Raw genomic sequence first — 18,054 nt, 5'->3', positions numbered from 1 at the left:
GCTCAGTGCTAGCCCTGCACTGCTGCACATCTCCAGGCTGCTGCAGACCAACCCAAGCTGCAAATACCCCCTGGGGGCTTTGATGAGACTCCTCCCTGTGCTGGGCAGGCTGAGACTTTGTGACACAGGCCGGTGTGCAAGTCAAGGAACAAGCAGGCTGTGCTGGAGCCTTGCCTCTACCAGCCTACGTGACACTCCCCCCTGTGCTGAGTGTGTGGGGGCTGTCCTGTCTCCCCTGTCTGCAGGGGCTTTCCTGGAGCTAAATGCAGCAAAGGAAAGTTTTTGGTTCATTGCCCCTCAAGTCCCTCCATATAGGGTTTCTAGGGAATTTCTCTCTGCAGCAAATGACGTGAAAATGAAGAGCATGAAAATATCCTAGGGACATCAACTACTTCCAATATGTGAACCTAGGGCTCTGATCCAACCTGACTTGGGTTAAAATGCAGGTCTGTGAGCATATGCCACTTTCCAGACCTGTGTGCCAGGTCACTGAAATGCCTCTGCTGAGCTTTAGGTTCTGGCACTGAATTGACACCTGATCCCTACAGTTTTGTGCCATTTTGAGCCCTAGAAGTCAGCAGCTCCACAGGGCTGGAGGCTGGCCCCTCTGCCCCACCAGTGGCTCACAGTTCATGTCCCCACTGTGGATGGTGACAACTGGACTATCGTGCTCAGCAACTTGCCTTTGGCCAGGGAGTGCAGATAGATTACATTCCCCATGTAACACAAGACTTTAATTACTTTACAAAAGCACAAAATTCCTTGTCAGCTGTAGCCTGTCAGAAGGAAATGAGAAAATCAATGAATTCAGAAGACTGTAGAGAGAAAGGGGGGAAAACATAAAAAAATAAAAAACCCTAACCAAACAACAAACACTGAAAATGATGCTTCTTTCACTCATCTGAAGAAGATACAGTACTGGAGCAGCAAGGATTTAAATGTCTAGAACACCTAGTCAAGACTTAGCCTAGGCTGGGGAGAACAACCCAGCTGTTCCCTTCTCTCCCAAGCCAGTGGGAGGCTGGGATATCCATTTGTTAAGCAGTGCTGTCACTATAAACTGTAAGATCCTTCCAGACTGTAAGGCTTACTGCACTTTACTTAAGTTACAGTGCAGCTCAGCACAGCTCTGTCTGTCAAAGTTGGATATTTTGAAATGTCTCCCATTGCCAACCTGTGTGATTGAAATGGAGGGATTACTCTGTTCAGATGTTTAACTCCCTGCGAAGCAGGCAGACAGAGAAATCCCCATGCTGCTGAAGCTCTCGAGTCACAGAAGCCAGGCAAAGCTACTCCATTACCACAAGGCTTCAGTATTACTGGATTTATCTTGATTGCCCACATTTCCAGAAAGCTAAAGGGTGTTTCACACCTCCAGAACTGGGAGAATTTCTTGCTTCATAACTGAGAAATGCACAGATAGAACTACTGCAGAGAGGTGAAAGAGAGAAATTGCCAAGGAAAAAGAGAATGAGTGGTGTTATTATTTTACATGGCATTATCAGGTAACAATGGCGACATACCTGGCTGCATTTTTAATGACATTTAAACTAACATTTGACAGTGTTAAAAGTTGAATCCCACATCATACCAGATCCTCTCTGAATAGCATTTTCAATGACACCCTCCAAATTGGTCTAATTAAAGTAGGCAAGCATTATTTGCTCTGTTGTAGAAGTGGTATGATTCACAAAATAAAGCAGCAGAGTTGGAGATTACTGCAGGGCTAGGAAGGACTTCCTCCATCTACCCTAGAGCCAAGTCTTTACCTGCAGACCCTTCTTTACCCAGCAGACACACAATTAAAACCCTGAAAGCCCAGGGAAACATGCTTCTGTTTGCAGAGACCATAGTTAAGCAGGAATGATCTGCTGGGTTATTCAGAGCAAGCACAGGGCCCAAGTGGTGTGGTCAGCACCATTCCCAAAGCCAGCGAGACTGGATGCTGGCTCAAGGATCCCTGCCCAGAGCTCCCAGGGCAGACATGCCTTGAGTCAGCTGTCATTAGCTGGTATTAATCCTGGCAGAGCACCCTCTACGCAACATCCTTAAACGGTCTTAAGTGGATGTTAGGCACTAGTTAACTTATAAATTAAAGTATGAATTAAATTATCCACTGAAGGAAGTAAACGGCAATTTCAATTTCAGTTCATTACAAAGTCAAAGCAAGTAAGCCAATTTACACCAGATAAGGATTAGGCCTCGTTTCTCTTCCCCTTGATTTTAAGCCCTGCTTTGTTGCAGGAGAGGCTGCGTGACATGAAGTTATGCTGCTGCAAGGCAGTACTGGCTCACACCAATAATTCTGTGCATTACTTTCAGCAAGCTGGTCTAGACCATTTGCAAAAGATGCGATTCCTAGATCATGTGAAAGCATCGGGGGGAAGGGGAACAGCATACATGGGGGATCTTTGAATTTCCAGTTAAAAACATTTACCAGTATATCATTATTCAGATGAGCTTTTGGCTTAAATCCTTGCCATAGCCATTCCAAACCAGGTTGCACATTTCTAGCACTACAAACAGATTTGAAAACAGTGAAGTGCTCTGAAATAAAGAAAACTGAGCATAATTTGTTGATCAATGAGTTGAAAAGAACCACAAACATTAGTTATACTGCTTAGCATGAAAAAAGCATATCCAAACCCTTCAGAGACACTGCGCAAAATCCTAGCCTTGCTGAAATTTAAAAACCAATGTCCCACCTTTGTTACTGGACAAAATAAACTCATGAATATAAATCTCACAAGGCTCAAAATCAGTATTTATTTCTGGCTGTATAAAACACAGTTTTTTGCCTTGCTAAGACCTGAGAGCAATTTTCTGCCAGCTGCAGTCAGTTGCTCCTCAGCCTGCAGGTCCCTTATCTGGAATTCCTCAGGGCTACATCTGCAGCCGAGGAGAGCCTGGAAGCATTCCCAGGCATTGATGCCAAGTGGCAGAGAGCAGCCCAAGCCTGTGCTCCCACTGCCACCAGGGATGGAACCTGGGCTCTCCCAGCTGTCAAATTACACCTGTGATGTCTGAGGAGAGCAGCAGCTGGAATGGGATGTTTTTTTTCTTTGGGAAAGAATATAACAGGGAGAAAAGACAGACATGCTCTAGCAGGGACACTTGCATCTATGAGCCTGGGGGAAGCCACAAGCCTCGTTCCCTCTCTTCATAAGGACAGGATGAGCAAGGGGGACTCAGGGCTGGTTCTTTGCATGCCCCCGAGGTCTGTGGTACTGATGCTTTATGAAGGCTGACCCAGAACAGAGGTTAGATGGAGCTAAAGAATAAAGTGGGGATTTATTAAAAGGCCTCAATGGATCCACCTTGAGCAGTGCAAGAGCCCAGCCAGGGCTACACCCAAGATGAACCAAAATGGTCACGAAACGTACGACTGGTCATGGGGTCTCACGCTTTTATAAGTTTTGGTCCATTTGCATATTGGAGTTAATTGTCCAATTATAGCTTTAGCTTATGAAGTCCCATCCTTCTTCTTTTTCTCTCTTCAGTCCACATTGTTTGTGCTCTTGGGCCTGAGATTCGGGTCATTTGTCCTTGGTCCCCAGCTAGAGAAGGAATTGTTTTATCTCCCTACTCTGTGAAGAGTTCACCATCCCCTAATATGAAGTACACACTAAAGCAGCACAGAATGTGAAAAATATAAAAGCTAAAACCTGAGGCATCAGTAGCACACAGAGAATCCTGCACAGCCACACTTCCCTTGGGAAAGGAGGTGTTCCTCCCTCTTCTCCTCCCCACTGGCCAGCCACAAAGCTATGCTGGGATACAAAAGCCTCGGTGGGCAGGGCAGCTGCAAGGATCCAGGTGAGGAGCACGCCTGGGCAGCCACAGAGCCACTGCAGCTTCTACAGAGAACTCCTGCAGCAGCCCCGCATGCAAAGGGACCACAGGGATTTTTAAACCAATTCCTCACACCTCCATGTATCCTAGCAACCCCTCTCCGAGGTTACAGATGCTACGCCTCGCCCACCTGTTGCACAGCCAGCCTGAGGCAAGTCACACATGGCTTTCTTCCCAGCTCATCCCGATTAAGGAATGCGGGAATGTGGCACAAGCAGCCGGTGGGTGTCACACAGAGGCACCCCTGGACACCAGGACTGGCTCCTGCATGTCCTCCGAGGAAAGGGCTTTGTGATCAAGGCAAGAAAAAGGGGGTGGCCTTCATCCCTGCCGCAGAAATGTGCCATCCCTGCCACAAAAACCTGCCATCACTCGGGTCCTGCACAGACATCCAAGCATGACTTCCAAAGGAAGTTTGGTTCAAAAGAGGCACAGTGAACAAAACTTAACTCCTCCCATGCCCTTCCCTCCAACCTGATTGAGCTGCATTATAATTACATTAATTGAGCTTGTTAAAAAAAAAACAAAAAAACCAAAAAAGCTGCTTGAAAAGCAGCCTTTTTAAGGAGTGATGCTACTCCAAAGCACCATTTAGCATTTTCAGTTTCCTTTGGCGGGGGAAAAATACTATAACCATCAAATATTAAAATTTTGCTCTGCAGAAAAATAAAAACCAAATTTAATCAAAAATTAAAAGGTAGAAAATCAATTAGAAACATCTGTTGAAGGGGAAATTTACAATTTTGCAAAATTTACTTTCTACACCTGTGAAAATGGTCCTTTCTTTATGATTCTCCTGCTCATCAAATTAGATTTCCTTTGTACGGCTATCACTGATCAAATCCTTTAAACTGCAATATCCATTCCTCACTTGAACCTCACTTATCTTAATTTATCATCCATCTGCATTCCTGAAAAACAAACAATGAATACCCCTAAATATTTTGCTGTGGGTTTGTTTCCTTTTTGTGTTACTGCACTTCTCACTGCTAAATCAACTTCATTCTAATATATACAAAGAATTCAAGGGATGCACAGAACCTGCTGTCCCCAAGGCCAATAGGGAAAATGAGGTTGTCACTGCTCAAAGACACAATTTGCTGTAGAACTCTCTTATTCATCTTCACAGAGGAAAATATGGGGTAATTCTGTCCTGGCTTGTGAGGTATGGTTTGGGGCTGTGTATTCTGTTTCCCATCTGTTAGAAATTGGGCAGTTTTCTTTATCTCTTCCACAACCAATCCTCCCTCCAGGAGATCTCTTCTGTCCATGGCCACTGAGTGTCCCTGCATGGCTGAGAAAATTCCATCATCCCATGGGGAGATGCTCTGCCCAGGGGAGGAGCCAAGCATTCCTACCTGGATACAATCTGACTCCTGCAACACCACAGCAGCCTTTGCCCACTGCATTCCCAGAGGAACAGCCTTTGCCCACTGCATTCCCAGAGGAACAGCCTTTGCCCACTGCATTCCCAGAGGAGCAGCTTTCTTCCCCACTGCATTCCCAGAGGAGCAGCTTTCTTCCTCACTGCATTCCCAGAGGAGCAGCTTTCTTCCCCACTGCATTCCCAGAGGAGCAGCTTTCTTCCCCACTGCACTCCCAGAGGAGCAGCTTTCTTCCCCACTGCATTCCCAGAGGAGCAGCTTTCTGCCCCACTGCACTCCCAGAGGAGCAGCTTTCTTCCTCACTGCATTCCCAGAGGAAGACCAGGCCCATCTCCAGCAGTCCTGGAGCTTCAGAGGAAAACTCCAGCCTTGTCCAGGATCCCTGCTCCAGCAGAAGCACAGCTGGCACTGCAGGAGGGCTGAGCCCCCATGGAATGGCACTGCTGCCACCACCCTGACCCACAGGCTGCCAGGGCCTGTTCTGACTCTGGCAGTGTTGTTCTGTATTACAGCTATTTTTATTTTCTTCCCTAATAAAGAACTGTTATTCCTGCTCCCATGTCTTTGCCCGAGAGCCCCTTAATTTCAAAAGTATAATAATTCATATGGAGGGGATTTACATTTTCCATTTCAGGGGAGGCTTCTGCCTTCCTTAGCAGACACCTGTCTTTTCTAGCCAAGACACTTCCTAAACAGTTCTGGCACTTGTGAGTTATCCCTCTTTCCCCTCTCAGGCAGTAATGAGATGCAGCCATCAGGTTCCCTCTCTGTTTGGAGTGCTCCAATGTGAGCACCAATGGTGCCCTTTCCCTGGGTAAGCTGAGGTTGACTGCCTGGTGACCTTCAGTGGTTCCTGGACAATGGCTGGAAGAAGCTGGCACCTCCCTCAGCACCTCCCTCAGCACCACCTACTCTGCTCATCTCGGGCTGAAAAACACAGCCAGGATGTCAAACCCTCCTTTTCACTGTGAGGCTCCTTGGCAGCTGAATCTGCACACTGAGATGAGTCCAGCTGAGATGGCAGCAGCCACTTCATTAGTTCAGTGTCAGTTCAGTTTTGACACGTTTGTTGACTAAGTTTTTGTAAAAAGTGAGAACAGAATTTTTATAGCTAAGATTTTTTGCAAGTGTCACATGCATTTTAGGACATAGTCCTGGGCTGAGCTATACAAACAAAACTCCCTTGTGGTTTGACAGACATCATGAGTGAGAATTAGATCGTGTTTTCTGTGTGAGATAAAACTAACTGCCTTCACAGCTGTCAATTTTTTTATAGTGCAAGGGAGGAAATTCAAGCATTTAAAGTTACATTTAAATATGAAAACTTGATAGACATATCTGGCAATAAAAACACAGCTGTTAGCAACACACAGAAAATACTGCAGTGGTACAGCACAGGAGGCTGAAACTCTGTGTCTGAGGAGAATCTGCAGGTGAGAGCAGCTTCCTCATTTATTTAACACAGGGAGTAGGGCTTGTGTTTGTATACTGTACAGCACTAGGCAGAAATACCCTCAGGAGCCTATCATCCAGCACTGCACAAATAAAAACAGAATTTCCCAGACTCTCATGAACAAGGCATAAGCCCTGGAATGACAATTCTTCACATGCAAGACAAGAGCCATGTAATATTTTACTCAAGTGGAAGGGGTGCACGATTCAAAGCCAGTCTCTTCAAATCTGCAGTGGACTTGAAGAATGTGAGCCCATGGGGGCTGCTGCTTCTTCAGTTTAGCAGCTCACCCATGGTTTCTGGGGTAAAACTAAAGAATAGGTTCAGATACTGCTGGTCCATCACTGCCTTGCAACATCACCAACTCCCGCATCCAGCAGTTATATTTATGCAGCTACAAGTGCTAAGGATGTGTCAGGAAAATTAACGAAGGATGAACATGCTCCGGGAAGAGCATGCGCAACAAGAGGCGGGTTGTGGGTTAAAATAGCCCGGTGCATCTTCACCAGTGCACAAAACAGCCAGAGAACAGCTGCTGGAGAGACCCATGAGGCCCTGGCATGGTGTCTAGAAAACTTTAAGAGTATTTTCAAGCACACACTGGCTCATGTTCAGCACCCAGAAGCTATTTTAAGTGCTCCATGGAGACAAGCTGGTGTTATTAGGGCACTTTCCTTCCAGAAGACAACAATTCATTTCAAGTCAAATAATCCCATCAGAGGCCTTTGTAAACACCTAAATCAGAAGAAGTGGCTGTGATGATCTCATGTTGGGAAAGATTCACAGGCTGAGCTAAGGCCAGTTTTCTTAAGACCTTTCAAAAGAAAATGAAACCACTTGCTGGGCAGTTTTGGTGCTGTGTCTGTCACGTCACAACAGCTCCCAGAGGGCATCTCTGGAGTCTGGGGAACTGCCAAATAGCACAGGGAAGCTGGTTCAAGACCAAAATTGGAGCAGAAGCCTACAAGATAAGTTTTTTTTTACCCTACTGAGCAGCAAAGCTGGCTAAACGAGCTCTAGGAGTAAAACTCTCACCTGGCAGAACCACCTCAGACCCAAGAGGAAAGACTTCCATCCTTTTCTGGTCTTGGCCTCACCTCACCTCTCTGAGTTTCACACAGCCAAGTGTCCTTACAAGGCATTTTGAGACTCAAAGACCAGAAAACAGCATTATCTCTTTCTTTGTATATCACCCAATGCTGTGGCTCTGTATGATGTGAAGACATAGACAGTCACAATGAACTCCCTATATCAGAAAGGTGGGAAGAAATATGGGAACAGAAGAGGAAGAAATTGGTTTATGACAGTGACAGAGTAAAGAGTAGTAGGTGGCAGGGATTTAGAGACATTTGGGAACCACTCTGATATTGGCATGATGGTCTCAGTAAAGAAAATTGTCAAAAATATGACCAGAGGAAAGAGCCTAATCAGAGTCATCCAAAATTGGTTTATTTTGTAAAATATTTCAGCCTTCTTTTCCCTCCTGTTTTTAAAAGCCTTGCTGTACAGCCTAGCGAGGCTGAACAGGGAACTCTAAGCACTCATGCTACTCTGAATACTGACAAACAAAAGAAGCAGAGAGGGAAGGGTGCCTAAATACAGCTCAGAAGGCTCCCACCTCTCCATAGCGAGGTTCAATCTCCACAGCCAGCTCAGGTCAGTGATTTTGAGTCAGTTTTCAGCCAATAGCAGAAACAAGGCCACATCAAATTACCAAAGTTTAGGGTAGAAATTATCATAGTTGATGAGGAACCAGGTATAAATAAAATACTTCCAGTGAATTCCCTAAGAAGAGCCACTGCCTGCTCTTTATTAAGTTACAGCCCATTGATATTTAGCAAGTTTTAATCTCCCAAACCACTGACTTTGGATCCTCAGATGGAGTAAATGAATGATTGATCTACCCCACAGCATGATCCAGCCCTGAATTTACAGGTAAACATGAAGCTGTGGACTTTGCTTACATTTTTGACTCAAAAAAAAAAAAAAAAAAAAAAAAAAAAAAAAAAAAAGGCACTTTTCTCACTATATGTAATGCACTATTTTTGTTTAGAAAAAGGAGCTCTAAAATTGAATAAACTAAAGATACAGAGGCACAGGGGATGCTAAAGCTAAGGTAACCTGGCAGAAAATAGCCAGCACCTGAAGGAGCAAGTGTGCAATAATCAAGGATCACTAACATGCTCATGATATCAACACACAAAAAAGTTCACATACTCTTTCAATAACTGTTTTTGTTTCAAATATGCTCTTGCCATGACTCTCATGGATCATTAGGGAGACAAGTAGTTTTGTGAACCAAAAAAAAAAAAAAAAAAAAAAGATGTACCAACAAACCCCTCAGAACAACTGCCAGGCTCTTGTGGTACCTCAGTCTCCTGCAGAATGCAAGTGACTGATGGCACTGGGGAAATACTCAACAGGCTCATTCTTTTCCTTGCAATTAATCCACCACATTTCCAAGTTTCCCTTACCTGTCAGGTTCCTCAAGCCAAGTTCCCTGAGTCCGAAGTTGCCATCCTTCCTGTAGTTAAGGAATATGGCCAGAGCGTATCGCTCCTCGTAGAGCTTGGTCCCACGAACAATGCGCAGATTCTCCAGGGGCAGGTACTCAAACTGGTTCAAAGCCACCAACACATAGCCCGTGACTTCTCGGATAGACTGAAAGGCAGAAATGAAACAAACACATCAGACATGGCCCATCTTTAACTGTCCTGAATTTCCCAGACAGTAGATGCTTTAGGACAAGCCAAGACAAAAAAACCCAGACCATCTGAAAAACAAATTCTCTTTCAACTTAATGATTTCGAGCACATTCCTGCTTTAATTTTAGTGAGTCTACTGGAAATAGTTGTTTGAAAGGTAGAAAATAAAGAGGCAGCCATTTTTATCAATTTATTGAAACTCAAACAGAAATTCCCTGTCAGGTACTAAGGATTCACAAAAGGATGACTTAGCACAACTCAAAGCAGGGAGCAGATCAAAGTCCTCTGCAGTACATGAACAGAATCCACTGGGGCAATGCCACAGTTCAGATGAGATGGTCTGTCTGCAAGTAACTCTGTGTTGTACAGGGTACTTTAGGGTGGGACTGAAGGGACATAACATGGAAAACACCTCTGGAAGAGCTCACCATGAAACAGGAACAAATGGGAGACAGGGGGGCCAGTTTGGAAGAGAAAACAAAGATAACACACATCTGTACTAACACCCATTTTGTGTACTTTCAAATGAACATTTGCAAAGATTCATCTCCTAGTTTCACCTGGCAGTGCTGGAGCCATCCACACCCATATATCCCAGTCTTGGATCAAAACTGCAATCCAAACCTTTAGTAAAATGATTGCTGCACCTTTGAGTTGGCTGAAATCTTTGCTGGCTCTAGATGAGCTGCTCAATAACCCTCCTGCTCATATTCAGGAATTGATTGCCTGGGCTGGAAAGGGAAAAAACATCCCAAAACCCAATAACTAGAAAAAGCTTTTTCAAAGTCCAAAAGATTAACATAACTAAGATGTTGTTAGGGAAAAAAAAAAAATACAGAACATCCAAAACCAGAGAAATATGCTCCCTTAGAAAATAAAGTTCATTCTAAGGAACTGAAAGAAATGGCCTAGAAATACACAAATGCCTTTGAAAAATGTCATTTTGATGCTCACAATGACCCCACCATCCTCAGCAGGACTTGGCACAGGCTGAAGGATGCTCCTGGCTAGATCCTGGAAGCAGAATCTCAATATTGGAGAGGGTCTCTTGACTCTTGTTTTTCAAAGCTCACCTCACCCCGTGCCTGTAACCACTGTACAGAGCCGTGTGTTTGTGTGCATGTGCATATTTTAATGGATGGAAATTGATACCACTACTTGTGTGCTTAAGTGGCTGCACACACTTTTCCCTTCCCTTTGGCAAAGTCAATACCTTAAACAAAACACTGAAAGAAAAATTCTGCTTAGAGTAACGTGCCCAGACTACAACCAACACGAGGGGGACTCCAGTCGATACTGTAATAAAAACAACCCGACAAGCAACAGCAGGCAGAGAATTCAACCTGTCATGTATGTATCATTAATAAAGAAAGGCAGCAATGGATTTGCAGCACCAAGGACAGGATCTTGCTTTGCTGCTTCAGCATGTTGCCATGATTTCACATTTAAGTGTGCACAAGCCTTTTAATTAGGCTTATAAAAGCCTGCAAGGTTATTAATACGTGTGGCAGTGTACATAAGGAGTGGTTTCTAGGCCACAGAGTCTAGGTACTAGCTGTCCTTCTGAAGTCAAGCATTTGTACTCAGCTGAAGCTGCTGAAAAAGCCATTTCCAGACTCGCCTGGCATTGAAACAAAGCCCAGTGTCCTGACAGGACTCTGATGAGAACCCAGTGAGTGGAGATCGGTTGAGAAGTAGGGTTCAGCAGCTAAGTATTTAGTGTAGAGCTGCATTATACCCTGGGACACTCATTCCATTATAATCAGAAGCTTTACAGCACTTTCATGATAGCTCTTTGCCTTCAGACATTTGAGCTTAGCCAGCTTGGTCAGGAATTTGCTTTTCATCATATGCAAAAATTTCTTTAAGTGGCCTCTTTTAGCATCTCCTCAGAATTCAAGAAATACTTAAATTACACTCACGGCTTCAGTTTCTCCACTGATATTCTAGGGATACTGTGATTGCTCTAATTAATTTAAATGGATGTTTAACTTGGAATTGAGTGGAAAAAATTAAAAGCAGTTCCAAAATTGCATCTGAACAGGTCCTCCCTGCCAACTGTTGTCATTTATAACCACATTTTCTATTTTTAGGGTATGTCTTACTGCCAAACAGCAATTCCACCTGAAAGGGCTGCAATTCAGGACAGGACTGAAATGTCACACACACACAGATTAGCAGTCTTCATTCCAAACTTGGGGGAGGGAAAAAAGCCAAAAAAATGTCCAAAACAAAACAATAGCCAACCAGAGAAAATTACAAAGTCCTATTGCTGATAATTGTGAACTGCCTCAGAAGCTCTGCACTTTGTCTGGCTTAACCAACTGAAATGGCAAATTATGGCAAGTATTTTGACAAACCAGAAGGTTCTTTGCAGTCCCATGGCTGCCACCATATTGCAACACATTCATTTGCTGGAGACGCTGCCATGTTCATGCTTGCAATACAAAATTATGAAAATAAACCCCAAAGGGTTTCTAATTTCTTAGGAAACAACCACCTGACCAACCAAATCTAGCAGTCTGATGTATTAAGACAAGGCTTCATTTGGGTTTAAATTCAAGTAAGAATGAAAAATGCAGGACAATAACTGGCTTTGCAGGATGGGTTCTGGTTTGCAGGGTGTTTTCTGACCAGTCCATCTTGAAGAAGATAAACAGGGAAGGTAGAGGGCATCTCAAGCTTCAGCCACTCCCAGCCAACACTGTCACTTGGCCAGGCACTGCAAGTTTTAACTTGACTGTCACTGAAAATGGACACCTGCCCACTTGGAGCTCACTCCCAGCCCTGCAGGAGTCACTGCAAAGATGCCTGTTGGCTCCTGACTCACCAATCCTCATGCCAGATGGGACCAGCACTTAGGTCTGCTCCCCTGCGCCTTGTGCCAAGGTCAGGCATGATTTGAACTTCTTATGCCTTGAACTCAAGGTTGGACATTTTCCTGGGCTGGTATCCTGGACTCAGCTATCCAAGTGCTCTGTTTGAGCTGCTTTGCTCCAGCTTCCATCTGTGTTCCCAAGAGGGTGGAGTGGCTCACAACACTGAGTGCCATCTCCCAGTCTGATTCTCCTGCTAGGGCTTGCAGGCACTTGCAAAAACACATTTCCCATGAGTCTGTCCCTCAGGAAAAACAAAAAGGGAACTGAGACTATCAGGCATCAGCCCCTGGGTAAGAACAAGCTTCCAGCAGAAACAAAAGGAAAGTCAGGGGAAAAGCATTAACCCTTGACTGTCACAGCATACAACACAGTTGAGATTGCCACGATGCACAGAGCATCACCACACAATTTCAGAAAGCTTCAACCCATACAGAGTAACACCTTACCACTTCAGAAAGCTGCAAGCATCTGCCCTCCTTGTCCTTCAGCCCAGCCTTTTCTACCCCTCCTGTTCATGCAGTGCACCTGTGTGCCCTCTGCTCCCTTTGGTGGTTGCTCAGTGCACCTGGGCACTCCATGGCTCGTTGCTGTCAATGCTGCTCACCTGCTTCTCACAGCTGTGCCCATGGGGGATGAGGCTGGGCTGCAGCCCCACTGCCAATCACCACAGCCTGTGTGCCACAGCACAGCCCCACTGCCAATCACCACAAACTGTGTGCCACAGCACAGCCCCACTGCCAATCACCACAGCCTGTGTGCCACAGCACAGCCCCACTGCCAATCACCACAGCCTGTGTACATACACTTGACATATCTAATGCCTCATAAGCTGCTTAAAAAACACACCAAACCACAGGGTTCTGATATATTTACCAGGGAAAAATCCCTTTGTCTCCATTTTCAGACAACAGATGCACACTTGTACTCCACAGTTTGCTGTTCCTGTGTCCAGCAGTGTCCTGCACCCCAGGAATAGCCATGTCAGTCTATAAACCAGTTTCCTAACAGACTCTATGAGCCCAAACATAGCCAATTTTTTTGGTTTTTAAACCTAAAAATAGCTACCCTGAGATAAGAACAGAGCCAGTGAAGGTGTTGCCCTCCCCAGGGGTGTGCCCCAAGAAGGGCAGCCCTGCAGAGGGCGAGGAAGAAACTCCAAATGGCACTAAAAGCAAAAGGGTTCTTTTTGGAGGTTCTTTTTCAGGTGATGAACTGTAAAAATGAGCTCTAGACAGCCCATTCCCTTAATTACAACTAATACAGCTGAGCACAGATGAAGCACTTGAAGCTCCCAACAGCAAAACCAGAATTATCCTGTCAGCTGGGAGTAAATGAGAGTAAAATTGTGCCTTGCCATCTTAAATCGTCCTTTGGTTCAAATCAAGTGAATCTGAGCGAAGCAGAGCAAAATAACAGCGAAAGCTTCATCATTCCACCCAGAACAACAGATCAATGAACGATTAGGGAAGCTGATGTTTCTTATAAACACTACTAAGGCTTCTTAACATCCATCAAGAAGGCTGGGCTGTGGCAGAGGCACCAAAGAGAACTCTATTGTGGGGTTTATTTCAGCTGCAGACACATTTATCCAGTCTCTGAACCTGATCTGGTAATGTCCCTGCTGCCTCAGCTGATCTGACACTGGTCCCCAGCACCAACTCAGAGCAACAAAAACCTGTCACAGGGGCCAGCTCACATCTGTGGGACCACTGACAATTAATTCTCTTTTAGAATGTTTTTCTCCTTTTCCATAAAAGCTAAGAACTTTCTGATCTACTTCAATCTCACTTGAAAGCACCAATAAACACTAGTGCAGGAGGGGAGGACAAATGTGCTTAATTCACAAACATTAAAAAAAGGAAGAACTTTTCACATCTCAAGTGGACTTGAACAGACTATCTCCCATTTCACTTTTTTATCAGTTATAAAGTATTCATTTATATCTGCTGAGAACTGCCCAACATCCAACTGGCCAAATTTTGAGGAAACAAATTTTATTACACCAAAAAAACCCACAATACAGCAAAGTCAACATCTGCCTAACTTTAAATAAGTTCAAAAATTCAGTCAGGCACGTTTATGAACATGCTGGTAACCATCATTTTTTTTTCCATACTTTTTTACCCATGCAATGCAACACACCTGTCACTGTCACAATTAAAAAATTAATGTATACTGAATAACCATAAAATAGTCTCTAAGCAGCTACATCACTTGCAATTCTAACTCTGGGAGAAACAATAGCAACCAAAATGTGGAAATAGCAATTTATGGAGCTCAATTAGCTGTTCCATGCATTGCTCATTGAGAGTTATGAATTTCTAATGACACGAGAAGCTGAGATTTTCAAAGCAGTTCAGGTATTTAAGGGATCCAGCCTTTGCCAGCTTCTCTCAAATGAGAAATATGTGGCACACACTGACATTTCTCCTGCCTGAGAGGACACCCCATTTAAAGACTATGTCAGAGCTAACATGGCATGCATGTAAGGAATTTTGTCCCACTACAAGCTCATGTCTTCTCTCCTTCCATACTGCATTCTTCAATTACATCAACACTTGTGAAAGGAATTGTGATGTTAAACCCTCCTGAGCACCAGTGGTTTTCCAGGTACTCTATACAAGCTTCAGTAAAAATCCCTTAAGTTTGAGCACGCTGATTAATACCAGAACACAGCTTGTAGAAAACCTTTCCTAGTGCCTGGTCAGGAGCAAGCAGTGTATCCTAACTAGAGCTGCCTTGGCAGCTGCAGAAAGATTACTGTCCACAGCACTAAAGATGCAGTTTTTATTCAAATTGGTTAAAAAAGAAAGAGGATCTTCTGGTAGTCTTTCAATTTGCATTAACAGCAAAGGAAGGGCTTGGATTTAATGTTGTTGAGAGCTGTACTTGCACTGCTGCATGCTGCAGGATTGAAGTGTGATTCAGTTATTTATGACAGTTGGTAGGAACTTTTAACTCATACTCTTTCCCTCACAGACATCTGGTCTTCTTTGGTAATATGCTTACAAAACATCCTGAGCAGCAGATCAGTGAACTGAACACAGCACTCAATTCCCTCTAAAGCAGCAGTTAGTCAGATGTACCTTTTCTTAAGGCCACTGGAAATTTGTACAGATTTTGCTACATAATTTACAGAACCCACCTTGGGAGTTGTTGAACTAAAGCTCTGTTTTCTGAATGGCTGATCTTTATATTGCATTATTCCAAGAGTTTTGGACTTTTCATACATTGAAATAGGAGGATTAGCTGTGCAGTTATTTATTTACTGAGCTTGATGTAGGAAACACATTGTTGCTGATCTAAGTTTGGCTGTGTCTGAGCTAATATACATTGGAGTAGGGTCTAGGGAGGTCTTGGAAGAAAAGCAAATAACAGTCTAGAAACCTTTAAACTGCAGGACAGTGTCCAAATCTGGCATTTGGAAAGAAAGGTGAGGGGTAAAAACATGGGGAACCTTTGAAATATGTATATTGATTCATTTTTAAAGTACTGATGAAAAAACAATTTGGGACTTGAAAAACAAAATAATAAAATAATGTGGGAATGGGAACATTATGTAGAAATAGGCAAATAACAGGACCAAAAACCCCAACCCTTTCACTTTCAAATGTTGAAATACAGTTTCTAATGATGTACACAAGTCTTCTGCCTGCCTAATACTTCTTCAACTGAAGCTCAGGTGTCAGCTTGCCCTATGTGTCTCTGCCCACTTTTCAGATGAAAACATCCTCTGAACAGAGAAAATGAGCAGGGTTACATCGGTATCTGAGAGTCTTCCCAATGTTTCCAGTCTAAAACATAATTCCTCTGTTTGTATGTCTGCTTAGAAGTGTCCTAGAAGTGTCTGCTGAGAAGTTTGAGGTGGCCGGGCTGGCTGAGAGCACACCATAAATCCTAAACTGTTTATGTTGAGCAACATTATGACCTAGACAAAGCCTGCACTCTGTAACAAGCCCATCTTCACAGCTGAGGTCTGTCTGTCCTGAGGATCACTGTGCAACACACATGTTTAGCCAGCCAGGAAGACTTTTGACATTGCACTGTATTCCCTGATTGGCTTCAACGTATTTGCAGCATGGTTTCCAGGAGAGTTTATTGTATCGTCTCCCAAGGGAAAGCTTAGTCCTAAATGAGATTGAAAAGACTACAATGAGAGCATTATGCTGTTACAAAATGCTTTACTACTCAGGCCGTTCAGTAGATGCTGCATTTTGCAGACACTCAAAGCACATCAGCTTATAGCTGCCCAGTTACAGAATTTCCAGCAGCACAGATTGATGCCTTTTGCTTCCTCTGCTTTTGGGAGCTTCAAATTGAGTAAATCGCAGTTTCTTTCCAGGCAACGTAAAATTGCACAAACTGATACTTCATAAACTAAATAATATCAACACTCTGGAAGGATTTTAGGAAAGTAATAACCATGTGCAAAGACATCCTTTTTTATCAATTTCCCTCTGAGAGCCACAGCCTGTGAGAAGCTGGGTGCATTCAAGGGTCTCAGGACATTTTCACTGAAAAAGCCAACGTGAGGGCTGTGCTGTCAAAACTACACAGATACATTTAGACTGGCTGCACTGCCACAGGCATCCTGAGATGGCAGTGGGCTGAACCAAGGTGGTGTATTTATTTTGGCAGAACAAGGTATCCCGTAGCAAAGAAGAAAAGAGCATTAAATTCCTCACTGTCCCCTCATGTTTTTGCTCATGGCTAAGCTGAACTAGCAGGCTGCTTACTTGGTCCTCTGGCTCGTGAGGCTGGTTGGAGCACCACAGGGAGCCCATCTATCTATTCCCAAGTCTTCCCAAGGGGAGAAAATGGAAGAAAGGGAGGAGGAGGATGGATTCACAGTCTCTCACAGCTCAGAAGCACTCCCAGCTTCTCCAGCTTACAGCCCAAGACAGCCTGTGACTGAAGAGGAACAAAACACACAAAAACCCCACAAAAAGCAGAAGTGAAGAAGGATGCCTTCCCCACTATGGGTTTGAGAGGTCAAGTGTCTGATCAGAAGTCATATGGAAAAGTACCCATGACAAATGCAGTGCAAGCTCTAACAGGGTGTCCAGAATTGCACATCGTGGTAAGCAAAGTGCCTGTGAAGATCCCAGGAATGTTTTGTGGTCATTTAATGGAACAAGGGACCTTTATTTGTTCATTTGATATATGGTGAGTGACAGGCTTTGTACATCAGATATTGTGATTGCTTTTTTCCTACTACACAGGCAGGCTAGTTGGTATGAATTACAGGAAAATCTCTAGTTAGACAAGTAAATTAAATGCATTTATTAACATTTCTTCAGTCTCTACTGTGGAAGCAACAGGAGCTCTTGGCTGTCGCAATTCCTACTCTTTGGAATGATACAGAATGAATAAAACATCCCAGAGATCTGATACAGAGGTGGAGCTGAACAACGGGACTTTTCTATTTTTTTCTATTTAAATTGCAGGTGAAGGTGCCCTGCCAATCCTGCAAGCAAAAGACTGTTTCTATTTCTGGACACAGGAACTGAGTACACATAGTGAAAATGTGTTAACCTTGCCAAATTTCAGCTCAACATTCCCAGTCTGCGTTTTTGCAAGAAGCAAATAGCTGGCTGTCCAATCCTGGAAAAGCAGTTTGATTATTTTTGGAGAGCTTTGCTTCCCTTTTCCAAGAAAATAAGTTTCCTAAAAACCCACTTTCAGTTTGTTTCATATGTGCAACATCCACTTTTTAATGAGTATTTTAAAAGCATTTCCTGGGAGCAACTGATTTTATTGGTGCTCTAGGACATTTTTGC

At 43.9% G+C, this 18,054-nt stretch overlaps 1 protein-coding gene across 2 annotated transcripts in view; it reads right to left on the bottom strand.

Annotated features, from left to right (window-relative positions):
* ERBB4 (erb-b2 receptor tyrosine kinase 4) overlaps positions 1–18,054 on the bottom strand; it is a 581,304-nt gene that overhangs the window by 268,646 nt on the left and 294,604 nt on the right. For both annotated transcript variants that reach the window (XM_053947445.1, XM_053947444.1), the window contains exon 3: positions 9,165–9,351. In XM_053947445.1, coding sequence (XP_053803420.1) covers positions 9,165–9,351 — 187 coding nt within the window. The remainder of the gene's footprint in view (positions 1–9,164; positions 9,352–18,054) is intronic.

The sequence above is a fragment of the Vidua chalybeata genome, chromosome 7, assembly GCF_026979565.1.
Source record: "Vidua chalybeata isolate OUT-0048 chromosome 7, bVidCha1 merged haplotype, whole genome shotgun sequence".
In the NCBI taxonomy this organism is placed as follows: Eukaryota; Metazoa; Chordata; class Aves; order Passeriformes; family Viduidae; genus Vidua; species Vidua chalybeata.
This window is presented reverse-complemented; position numbering and strand designations above follow the sequence as displayed.